The 13127-nt window shown below is 39.4% G+C and overlaps 1 protein-coding gene across 1 annotated transcript; it reads right to left on the bottom strand.

The window, feature by feature from the left end:
* Window positions 1-3742: 3742 nt before the first annotated feature.
* On the bottom strand, window positions 3743-12952 carry vps26a (VPS26, retromer complex component A). The gene is made up of 9 exons (XM_031737957.2): window positions 12851-12952; window positions 11642-11791; window positions 10886-10961; window positions 10459-10615; window positions 9669-9833; window positions 9455-9561; window positions 9126-9227; window positions 8825-8934; window positions 3743-6003 (listed from the first exon to the last, which is right to left on the bottom strand). The coding sequence occupies exons 1-9, from the start codon at window positions 12932-12934 to the stop codon at window positions 5887-5889; spliced, it is 1068 nt and encodes a 355-aa protein (XP_031593817.2). The 5' UTR covers window positions 12935-12952; the 3' UTR covers window positions 3743-5886.
* Between the last annotated feature and the right edge of the window lie 175 nt (window positions 12953-13127).

Below are 13127 nucleotides of genomic sequence, written 5' to 3'. Positions count from 1 at the left end.
GTTCTTCTACACCAAACTCATTCATCCACGTCTTTATGGACCTTGATTTGTGCACTGGGGTGCAGTCATGTTGGAGCAGGAATGGGCTATCCCCAAACTGTTCCCACAAAGTTGGGAGCATAAAATTGTCCAAAATGTCTTGGTATGCTGAAGCATTAAGAGTTTCTTTCACTGGAACTAAGGGGCCAAGCCCAACTCCTGAAAAACAACCCCACACCATAACTCCCCCTCCACCAAACTTCACACTGGGTACAATACAGTCAGACAAGTACTGTTCTCCTGGCAACCGCCAAACCCAGACTTGTCCATCAGATTGCCAGACAGAGAAGCATGATTCACCACTCCAGAGAATACGTTTCCACTGCTCTAGAGTCCAGTGGCGGTGTGCTTTACACCACTGCATCCGGCGCTTTGCATTACGGTTGGTGATGTAAGGCTTGGGTGCAGCTGCACGGCCATAGAAACCCATTCCATGAAGCTCTCTACGCACTGTTCTTGAGCTGATCTGAAGGCCACATGCGGTTTGGAGGTCTGTAGCAATTGACTCTGCAGAAAGTTGGCTACCTCTGCGCAGTATGTGCTTCAGCATCCGCTTCCCTCGTTTTGTGATTTTACGTGGCCTCCCACTTCGTGGCTGAGTTGCTGTCGTTCCCAATCGCTTCCACTTTGTTATAATACTACTAACAGTTGACTGTGGAATATTTAGTAGCGAGGAAATTTCACGACTAGACCTGCTGGACAGATGGCATCCTATCACGGTACCACGCTGGAATTCACTGAGCTCCTGAGAGCGACCCATTCCTTACAAATGTTTGTAGAAGCAGTCTGCAAGCCTAGATGCTTGATTCTTTTTTTTTTTTGGTCTTTAACTTTCTCATTGAAACAGCTTTTGTCCTTTTTTATCAGTTAATTTTGGATTTACAGCAAATTCACTACAATATTAAATGAGTGTATTCAGCATTAACGGTTAAAATATGGGAAGATTTGTCCGCTGTCACTGGATCGTGCTGAAGTCTGAATTTGAGGGCAGCGCCTGTAATCACAAACAGAAAAGAATCATCAATCAAATGTGAAGTTTATTCCTCAAAGCTGAAATGAAGTCTGATCCTTCCCAGTCCTCGCACACTTCAGGTTCAGAAGTTCTGATCTTACATTTTTTTCAGTCTACAGTTTTGCTGACAGCTAACATGTGAACTGTTTGTCAAAAAAGACAAATCTCTATAAATATGAACAGATTATCAAGTATAATACTTCACCTTCGAGTTGGAGATTTACAAAGATGAGATGATGGGACAGGTTTCCAATCCTGGTTTAGTTGTGTTGCTGCATCAGGGTCATCTGCAGGAAAACTGAAAGAAACATATGGTTGGTGTTGGTCAGTTTTATGACTATGTTTGAGCTGTTGCTTTAGCATTGAACAATATATATTAATGATTCATATTATTTCTCTCAAAGGCCGCAGGGAGTCTGCAGAACTAAGGGTAACACTGGTTTGTGACTGAGCAGTAGTGGTGTGCAGTATTGGAAATTTTGGTATTGATCTGATACCAAGTAATACAGGGTCAGTATTGCTGATACCAATACAGATATGTTTTTAGCCTATAAATGCAACTTATGCAGGGGAGAACAATGTATAATGATTTATGAGCTAAATCATCATTGATTTTCAAATTCCGAACCCCTTTTTTAAAACCACTAAATTGCTGTAATTTTTACTTTGCACAATAATGACTTAATACAACAGGGTTTTTTGAAGACTTGGAATATAAACGTGACTGTTGATAAAATGGGATATATGCTGTAAATAAAAGAGACAATCAACACAAAAAGTTCAGACATTTGCATAGTGCATGTCAGATGTATATTTTTCCATTTCCAAAAAGATTTCTGCTTTAAACACTGTTCTGTGGGCTACATACTGAACTTAACAGAAACAAAGTATCCATTGCATTAGTATCGATTCGATACCAATACTAGCACCAATACCATCGATATTTTGCATCGATCCTTCTCCATCCGCCAGTAAAGGCCCAAAGACTTTTCTGTGTTTCTCATATAAACCGGTTCAGTGCCTCATCTTCATCTACCTGCAGCCGGTTTGAACAAACAAAGCAATAGAGCTAATGTCTGGACTACAGCAGGCACAAGAGTGATTTCAGTAGTCAGGGTAAATTCATTCATGTGCACAGATTAACTACCGAACAACAGCTTTCTCCCAACTTCTCTTCTTAGCTAGCTAAAGGCGTTTATTACTGATTAGAGTACACACACACACATTTAATTCACCCAAAAAAGTGCAACGACGCCTCAGGTCCTTCTATCGGTTAGTCCAGTTTACTGCAGACCACCTCACCTCCGTTTGAACTGCCGTCGTTATGGTAAGTAAACGCTGAAGCATCCCTGCTCTAGCTTCTTCTTCGTTGGAGGTTAATGGTGGTTGGCAAACCACACTTACAAGTGCATTACCGCCACCTATATGAGTGGATGGTGGAACTGTTGGGTGTTTCCCTCTTCAGTGCAGGGTATAGTTTTAACCTGTATGTCCTATTCTCAACCGAGTAAACAACGTCTCTTCCTCTGGGTTCCTTCCATATCCATAGAGTTAAATTTATTAAGAAAAATGTTTTTCCAACGAGTTTTATGCATCAATTTCTCCAAAGACGGAAGCCTAAAAGAATATTCATTTTGTTTTATGGTATTTGGGGAAAAAAATAGCAATTTCCTACATCTTCACTTCTACAAATCGGGGGAAAAAACTGAATTAAGTATACTTTTATCCATTATCAACCAACCTGCAGACAGAATTGAAGAACTTATTATTACACTAAACTGATCACAAAGACAGCCCACAGCATGACTTTGATTTTTTTGGAGCTTTATTTTCTTATGTTCTCAACCATCCCATCCTTTTTTCAATCAGATGTGGCCCCACAGGCCTGTCAGATGAACTCAGGTATCATCTCTCTGCAGAAATGCACTGGGTTAAAGTAATTTAAAACTGAATCCATTACTTGTTTAATAGTATTTAACAGAATTACTTTTAGCGGTTTTAACCGTGCCGGGACTACTTCTGAGCAATTACATTGACAGTAACCTAGTATTTTGATCAGTGTAAAAGCTACTGATTGATCCTGTACATAACCCCCTGGTATATTTGTACCCTTGGTTGGAATTTATTGGTCTAAATGCACTTTCTGTCATCTTAAAAAAAAAAAAAAAAAAAAAAGTTCAGTATAAATCAGCTTTATTTATGATTCATTTTTAGCTATATATCTGTGTTTAATGTATATATATATGTTTAGTGTATATATATATATATATATATTTTAGTGTATATATATATATATATATGTTTAGTGTATATATATATATATATGTTTAGTGTATATACATATATGTTTAGTGTATATACATATACACATATATACACATATATACATATATATATATGTGTATATATATATATACACACACACACACACACACACACATATATATATATATATATATATATATATATATACACACACATACACACATTATCATACACACGCACACACACACACACAATGGCATGATCAGACATTGTGTAAAGATAAACATGCAGTAGATAAGACAGGGGCCGAGAGTTTTGGCTTTTAAGCGTTTCTCCTCGTGACCTTGGACAGTCTTTAAAGAAAACCAATGAAACCCTATTTATACAGTATTCAGAAAGACAAAATATTTCTGCCAAGCAAAAAGATGTGAAGAAAGCATTTTTTGCAAATAAATTACAGTTTTCAGACAAGAGAGAACCAGACTCCAAGGCTGGACAACGAAGAACTGGAGTGCAGATCAGCATTCAGACTTTTCTGAAGTGAAAAGCAGCACAGTTTCATGATCCATATATGAAAAATGGGGAACTAAAGCTACAAGTATTTTACATATCAAGTCAAACAAAGCAAACAAAAAAAAATGTAGTGAAGTATAAATGTGTGTATAGTTTGTGTTACAGACTCAGGATATCTCTGAGGTGAAGTTGTCCTTGAGTGATGTTTGCTTTCAGCATCCATGCCTCTTTAGTACAAAGGTAAGCATGACAGGGGAAAAGTGCAAATGGATCAAAGCTGAAGGGCAAAAATCACCCAACATATGGGACTGAACAGTGTCTTTAAAGCAGGACCTAGACTACAGGTCTGAGCATCACAGTGGAACATTGTTGGATTTGACAGTATAACCATACTGCAACTCTTCCAGTGCTTACAACAGCTGACGCGAGCCATTCATCACATTAGTATTTCAAGCACACTAAACCAACAGGTTCAATAAAACAGCATGAAAAAAGAAGAACAGCGAGCCTACAGGCTGCTGATCATCATTAACCACTTTGTTTCTAATGAATCAAGATGTAAACACAAAAAGTGTCTTTTGATGTAACAGAACTGTTTTTTTCAGTCATTTTTTTCAATCCTTGCTTAAAAGTTCAATTCACCCAAATTTCAAATTGACATATCTTCTTTAAATTGAACAAGTCTGACTTTTGAGCTTTTTTCCTCTAATAAAGGAGGTCAGAGGAATTTCCTTATAGTGCTAAAGTACTAAAGAGAAAAGACAAAGCTTTTCTTATTTGGAACATGGGTGAACCAAACTTTGAGTTATCTAAGATTACAGGTTAGTGATAGAAAGCGCAGTAAAAATTCAAACTGAACAGGTGTCGTAGCAGCCAAAGACATGAACAGAGAAACTACACCTTCAGATATTTGTGGAGGAATTCCTGATGCAAGTTGTTGAAAACTGACATCTTCATTGAAATCTGCATATGTTACACCTGAAATGTGTGAAATGTTGTATTGATGATGCTTGTTGCATTAGTCGATTAATCAATGAGAGAATCAAAAGCAAAGATAATCAATTCTCCTTCTCCAGTGTGAGGATTTGTTGCATTTTTCTCCGTTGTATGATTGTATATTGACCACCTGGCACTTTGTAGTCTTAGAAATAAATAACTGCTAGCTGAGGTTCAAAATGATGATTTTATGAACCTCATGTCCACGGTGAATGACGTTTTCCTTAATGAAATGTGTTTTGGACTGGAGCTAGAAATGGTTAAAACATCAAACAAGGGGTAACATTTCTGTTGGGCTGGAAGCAGTTACAGTAACAAAAATGTTTAACTGAGACATTCCTATTTTTCCCAGCTCCATGGATGAATAACAACTGATATCATGAATAAATACAGAGCTTGGGTGTTGACTCACATTCTTTGTTCGCGCTCATCCCACCCCACATCATGAATACCTTCACTTACTGGGTCCATCGAGACTCTAGAAAGTGACACTTTGTAGAGTATCTGGGTGAGATGCTAGAAGAAGTCCAAGAGCAGTGCTGTTCATTAAGCAAACAAAAAGAAGCTCCTGCTGCAGAAGAACAAGATAAAATGGTGCGGCGGTCTGTAGCGCTCTCCTCTTTTCCGTCTTTGCTCCTGTTTTATTCCGCATTAAACCCGACTGTATGGCTTCACTTGTGTGTGCTTGAGTGTGTTTGCAGTCCGAGACGTCAGGATGATAAAAAGGCTGTCTCATTGTTCGTTACTTGGGTTGGTTTGTTTTGCACGCTTGCCTTGACATGTAGCATTCAGCAGACTCTGACTGTGTGCATCTGTATGCGAGTGTGTCTACGTCCTGGGGCGGGGCGCGAACGAGAGTGATGATGGGCAGCTCACACCTGAAGCTGTGAAGTGGTGCAGGGGGCGGGGAAGGGGGATGCCTGAAGGTGTGTTACGTGTATTTATGAATACAGACATTTCTCAGTCCAGGAAGAGAGTGGGGGCAGGCCTCGCATCTCTGGCTGTTCAGCAGTGACGAGCTGTGGTGCGTCTGCATGTATTATCAGTTCTTAGCCCGGCCCTCACATCTCTGGCTGCTCTGCAGTTACTGGCTGGGTTCTGGGCTCAGGAGACTCGTAGCGCTGGTGGAAGTTTCTTTTCCTCAGCTTCTCTGGAGCTTTTCTCCACAAAACAATCTCCTAAACACAGAGACAGAGCAGCAAAAATAAAAATACGGTAATGTATGTTTTTAATATAGAGCTATTCATGTACTTATCATATGGAAAAGTTAAGCAAGCTGGAGGTCCGGGTGGGGCTGCATATTGCACATCAGCACAGAGCCACACACCACAATTAAATTACATTAAACTAAAAACAGCAGTCGCTGAGATTATAACGGCTGCAGGCAGTTCAACTTAATGTAATTTTAATTATGTCAAAATGATCCATCAAAGAGATAATTAATAAATGTGCCTAAGACACTATGCATCCTTTATCCCTCCCCCCATTAATTTGTGCAGGAATCATATTTTGCCTTGTCTGATAAACCTGCTTCCACTTGCGTGAGTAATTCTGCTGGAAGTCATTACATCAGTTCATGCCAAGTTCAGAGCGTCATCGGTGTGGCTTTTTTTTTTTTTTAAGGAATTTTTTGTTATTTTCCTCTGCTACCAAACACACACACACAAACTATTCAAAGAAGTATTGCTTTCAGAAACAAAATCTAGATGTAATCAAGCACAATTGAAATCCAGTTCATCTTTTTATGCATGATTTAATTGGAGAATTACACTATTCAAGAAAACATGATAAATTTGCTGCTCTGCCTGCAAAACATCTGGCTCGCTCTTAGCAACAGGAAATTTTATTTACAAATGTGAAGTTTATATGCCAACTAAGGTGGGCTAAATTATGGACGTGTACGTGAATGAGATCAACTGTGATTCAGTGCTGGTATACGTTGTATCCACTGGCCAATTCATTGGATATGCCTGTTAAACTGTATAGTGCAAGTATCTGTTCAGCCAATCACATGGAAGCATGTAAACATGGTCAAGATTTCCAGCTGAAGTTCAAACTGAGCATCAGATTGGGGAAGAAGGTCGAAATAAAAAGACTTTGAACGTGTCATGGCTGTTGGTGCCAGAGTGTCTGAGCATTTCAAAAACTGCTGATCTACTGTGATTCTCACACATATGGAACTAAATCAGGGTCAAAAAGTTATTTGAAACTGAAATTCTAAGTTTTGATATTTAAAAACATTTTAAAAAAATGTGTTAAAAACACAAAACAAATGAACGAAAATGTGTTGTGAGTGTGTATCAAAGGGGAAGGATGGGGCATAGACTAATGATTGACACCTACTGTGTCACGGTTGTTACAAATTAAAAAGCGGTATTTTGGTTGAAAATGGCCACTGCTCGTTCACAGGATGCCGCTGGTACCACCCAACAGGTAAGAAACACGGTTTTTGATCATCTTGTGATGGACAGAAATAAATAATATACAGAAATGAACAGGCGAGTCTTAGATTTCTTTACGCCATTCATAGCTCTTTTAGCTCAGCGAACTGCCAGCCAATCAGATAATAGTATTCCCTGTGGCTGGGCTACATTTTTTCCCACCGTAATGTATATCAATATGTTACAAACATTCATCCGTCAATATAGTCCATCATAAGATAATCAGAAACCATATTTCTTACCTGTGAAGGATGGGTGGCCCTCTTCAACCAAAATGCCCATTTTTAACTTGTAACAAATGTGACACTGGAGCTGTATAGTGTTAGTCCAAGCCCCGCCCATCTGCCTTTATACACGTCCACAACACATAATCATGGTCAAAAGTAAAAAACAAACTAACAAACAAAAAACAACCTGAAACTGAAGAAAGAGTTTGAAACAAAAAAAAATTACTTTGAACCTGCACGAAAACAAATAATTTATTAAAAATAAAGTAATTTAGGTTTTTTAAACACATTTTTATTTTTGTTTTAAATATCAAAATAATTTTAGTTTCTAATCACTTTTTCAAATGAATGAAACTTTTGACCGTGATTTAGCTCCATACCCACACAGTCATTGCTACAGCTGGCCCCAAAAAAGAGAAAATATCTAGTGAGCAACAGCTGGTCTGAAAATGGCTCGTTGAAGTCAGAGTTTAGAGGAGAACAGATTGACTGCTTTGAACTGATAAAAAGGCAGCAGTAACTTAAATAACCATTTGTCACAACCAATGTATGCAGAGGGACATCCGTGAACACACAACACATCGGCTCTTGAAGCAGATAGGCTACAGCAGAAAGATCGCATTGGATGCCACTCCTGTCAGCTAAGAACAGGAAACTGCAGCTACAATTCAGAGAGCCTCACCAAATATGGTACTACCAAGGTGCACCTAATAAAGTGGCCAGTGGCTGTAAATACATTAATCACTTTTTGTGATGAAAGCAGGACTTAAAACTTTCCTGGTGTTATTCTCTGGCCCACTTGTCTGTTTTCCTTTGTGCACTGCACATCCACAGCCCTGCTGTTCTGTCTGAAGTTACCGCTCATTTAGCAATTAGCGTTACAGCATTAGGAATTAAGTGCATCATTATTTTGGTACCGGATCCCCTCAGTTTCCTGATGGAACTACAGATTCTAATAACAAAAAACAAAAACACTACATCTCTGTCTAGTGTATATATATATAATTTCACAATCACACATATATAAATAATAAATACTTTTGGGGGGAAATGTTTTTCAAGGATAAATCTCCTGAGTTTTGCTAATGAGCACATCATCGGGACACACAGTAACACCATGTCTATGCATAAAAATAAAAAAAATAATGCTATGAAATAAACAATATTGGCCTATGCCAGATATTACAGTAAATAAAACACAAACAGCTACGCTAAGTCCAAGTATCTGTGTAGAATTTGATATGAAATTTTCCTAATTACGAGCTAGAAGAAAGATACAGATATCAGCTCAGTGATACAGAGCCCATTTACTGGGCTTGGTGGTGACTTACCTGTTGTTTAAAGTATCTCCTGTCCTCTTCGTCCACCAGCACCAGATTAAGGAAGTAGCGTACAGAGAACTTCTTGTTAACATCCCTCATGGTGGGTGTCAAGTCATAACCTGTAATGAAACACGAGAGACGATTAGATGTCACTGACAAAAAACAAAACAAAACAAAAACAAAAAAACAAAAACAGGCCTGTTTGAATGTTTTATGACGAGGGAAGTTAACAGGAAAAGTGATATCCTGATGATAGGAGTCTGGATCAGCACTCAACATAATAGCTGCCAAAGAGGAGATGAGCTCTTACCAGCCAAGAACAGTCTGATGGGAATTGATTCTCCTTTAACTGGGGCTCCATCCATGATCTCGTACTTAGCAACCGTCTCCGTCTCTGTGGTAGTACTGGGACCTGAAAAGGAGGACAAGGACTTTACTACCTGAGACGAAACATTAAAGTGGAGCAAAGTTTCCAGCACTCTTAGTGGGACACAGTTGGTTTACAGAGAAGAAAAGAAACCAGGTTTAGAAGCTGAGAGGAGATGAACTACAGAGTTAATCCAAGTCCACAATGACTTGTCATTTTTGTGCTCTATCTAGGTTACTTTATTTTTATATGTGGCTGCCCTGGATTCTCACCTATGCCTGTTATCTCCTTCTTAATGAGCTGCAGCTCCATGTGTTGGATCTTGATTCTGACCAGCAGGAAATAAATCTTCCCAACAATCACATCCTTGAGGTGGTACCTATAAGAAAGCCATAAATGCAAGTAAAGACAGCTCTTATTTAAATGTTCTGCAGTGACAGAGCATTAGATTGTTCATTTGATAAGTTAAAGTCACATCGCTCTTACTTGGATTTATTGTATTCAAACTCGATGTGGAGACAGTCTTCTATGCCGACCTCCATTTTGATCGAATTGTTGACGTCAGGGTAGGTGGCTAACTGATGGACAATTAGCTCGTATTCCTTCACCAAGTCAGACAGGCGCCGAACTATTGTCACCCTGAGGAAGTATCTGTCGAACACGACAACACGCCAAGCTATAAAAGTCAGACTGAAATCTTACAGATTTTTTTTTCTCTATTACAAATAAAATGCATTTAAAAAAAAGAAGTAGCTGAACAAAATAAGCTTGATGGATACCATTAGTGCACAAGAGTGATGGCCAGCTGAGGCATCACTTAGTATGTTTTATATCCTGTTAACAACTGTCCATGAAAGTTTCACCTCAAACAAACAAACTTGTGCCTGAACATCTTGACACAAGTGTTCATGTGCGGCATGGCTACACTCTATCTCAATATCAGGGAAAACAGACAAAGGTTGTTTCTGTCTGCATAATTTTTAATTAAATCTTATACAGGGTCATTAGTTTCTCTCTTCTGCGCGATGTGTGTCTTTTAATTAAATAGCCTTTGAGTCACACTTGCATGTGGAGAGTACAGTGTGCAGTGGAGGAGAGACAGGCAAACTGAAAATAACAGAATTTGAATTGATGACTTTACTGTAAATGGAAAAAAAAAACTTCCAAAAAGCAGTAATCTGTGTCACAGCAAGCTCACAAGCCCTGCACCCACTCAGTAGTAAAGAGGATTGAGAAATCTGACAGAAAGTGAACATTAAATAGAAGGTTGGGTCACCTTAGCCTGACGTTGGCTCCAGTATAGGACTCATAGGGCTTCTCCACCTGCATGAACTCAAAGTCGTAGCTTCTGTTCTGGGTGAGCTCTCCCGGTAAAGCCAGCTCTTTGACCAGGTCCACAAACTCGTGGGTGTTGCTCTTATCAGAGAAAAGCTCTGAAATATAGCAGAGAGGATTCAGACTGGCTGAATGTCTGGTTGGTTTAAATTCACTTTATAAAGCCAAAAATCTGTATTTATTATTTTTCTTTGAGCACTTCATTCTCTTTCAACACACTGCACTCATTATCCTTGTCCCAAGGCAAATAGAGTTGGAGGCGGGGGTTAGCGGCACTATGACAGACCTGCACATGATAACCACATGCCCTGTTAAACCTTTCAGCCATGTGATAAAGCCACATCAACAATGACATCAACCATGCTCACCTATCTGTCCAACAAACTCAATGCGGATCCCCTGGTGCTCCAGCCGCTTTCCTCCCTGCTTCACATTTAGATTCACCTGAAGAGGAAACATTTGTTGAGAACAAGTTTTTTCTTGCTTGCATGAATTGGTGCTATATGAATAAAAGTGGATTGAACAGAAAGATAAGATTCTGACATGCTACCAGGACAATGTTCCTTTAAAGGGCTTTTCTTTTATGATTATTGTGCATATTTCTTTACAACTAGCATATATTCCTATTTGCTTGCCGACTTCCAACAAACCTGTAATAATTTCTTCTCCAAACATAAATTTCCTCACATTTCTCTGCCTGACAGCTGTTAGGTAATCATGGTGAAAACTGTTTATTACAATCAACATCAATGTTGAATATCTTTCTGCTGCTACCACACTAACTGACCTTTTACTTGATTTTGAGTTGTGCTGGATAACAGAAGAAGTCAACAGTGAACAAGGCAAATATCAGACTGCTCAATAGAGCTGATGCACAGCAACAGCAGACACACATGTGTTAGTCAGTTCTTCCCGAAGCCAGAGCAAGTCTTGCACACTCATCAAAAGAATCGTAATTTCCCACTGGACTTAAAGCAATGAACCCAAAATAGGCTGAGAAGTCCATTATACACTGACTGACTGAAACTATCTGCTGCGCAGAAAATGACAACAAATTTAAGCTATGCTTCATATGTGCAGGACCCCCATTGTGACATGTGATAAATGACGCAAACACAGTTTACCTTTCCAGAAACCGACTCTCCATCGTAGAACAGGTAGTGTTTCTCCACTTTCCCATCTTCTGTTTTCAGCTCGGCCGTCTTTCTGTTCTCTGCATCATTCAGCAGTACATCTATCTCACAAACCGGCCCGAACAATCCTCCCAGGAAACTCTAGAAACACAAACGCATTCAGAGGATGAAATTCAGAGCAATCAACATGCTATGTGATCACACATATGCTGCTTTTAAAACAACCGAAGAGAAATTGCAGCTAGCTGTAATAAGAAGCCCTGAGCTGTGTTGTAGCTTCCACCAACATGAATCTGCCCTAAAGACAAATGACTTTGTTTACACACAACCCCAAGATATCTGCTGACAAACAAAATGTTGCAGCGATAACAATGACAGTTATAGAGAGATGCCAGGTTAGTGTCCTCAGCTGTGATGGAAGCTCTGACATGAATATCACATGTTAAAAACCACTCTCACCTCCTACTCATTTACACGAGGAAGACGGCATCTGTTATTGCCATAACAACCCATTCACCAGTCAGTATCTGCACAGTCGCATTATTTTCCTCTGAGCTGGCACAAAGTCACAAACAAATGCTTCAACATGCAGAAGCAGCAAATCACCAAGAATAAGCTCAGTCATCAAGTATTTATATAAGATGAGAACCAACATTGAAGTAAACTCTTCATAGAAACCCCCCTACCCCCAAATAAAACAAATTATCAGCTACCCAATCACTAGTTGAAAGCCGACCCTCGAATCAATAAGCGAACAACCCTTTGCCCTTAATCAGAAAATTAATTAGCTTAATTTCTACGGTTATTGCAGTACTTCAACATGCATGTGACAGCACAACTTCACTGAGCTAACGATCAGCAACGTCTGCTAACAGTGACATTTGTTTGAACCACTCATCTACCCGACTTTTTGACCGATCTCAAATACTTGCCTTATCAATCAACACGTTTAACTGCTGGCATCATGCTGCTGGGCCATTAGCTAACCAAAACATCACGATCATTGAGAAAGACGGCCTCCTAGCGATGCTAATTCGACCAGCCCAGCTAGCTTTCTTTACAGGGTTGAGTATTAAAATAAATGCTTCCGCAGAAAAACGGAAACTCGTATTAATGTTATGTTTTTATGAATAACAAACACCAAACACCGCCTCTCCTTTTACTGTAGCCTGACCAGTCAATGCTTGCTTTTACACTTACCATCTCGGCCGTCTGGACAGTTTTGCTAACAGCTAGCCTCGCTTCGTGTACCCAGTCTGTCACTGAACTAGGGCTAAACGTCATGTGACCCGAATCATGTGTATGTGGGCGGCCACGGGTATGGAGGATTGGGGGTTGAAGGCACTCTTGGTAACACCTAACAATTAGAAAAAAATTAGCCATTACCTGTATAGGTAAGGCTGCTGGTTGAGTTCATGTATTTGCTGTTGGTGCAGACTTTAAAGGTAGTTTTTGTAGTTACTTTCTGCACATTTTA

Source organism: Oreochromis aureus, linkage group 1, assembly GCF_013358895.1.
Source record: "Oreochromis aureus strain Israel breed Guangdong linkage group 1, ZZ_aureus, whole genome shotgun sequence".
NCBI classification, from domain to species: Eukaryota; Metazoa; Chordata; class Actinopteri; order Cichliformes; family Cichlidae; genus Oreochromis; species Oreochromis aureus.
The sequence above is the reverse complement of the archived record's forward strand: the minus strand, read 5'-3'. Positions and strand labels throughout refer to the sequence as shown.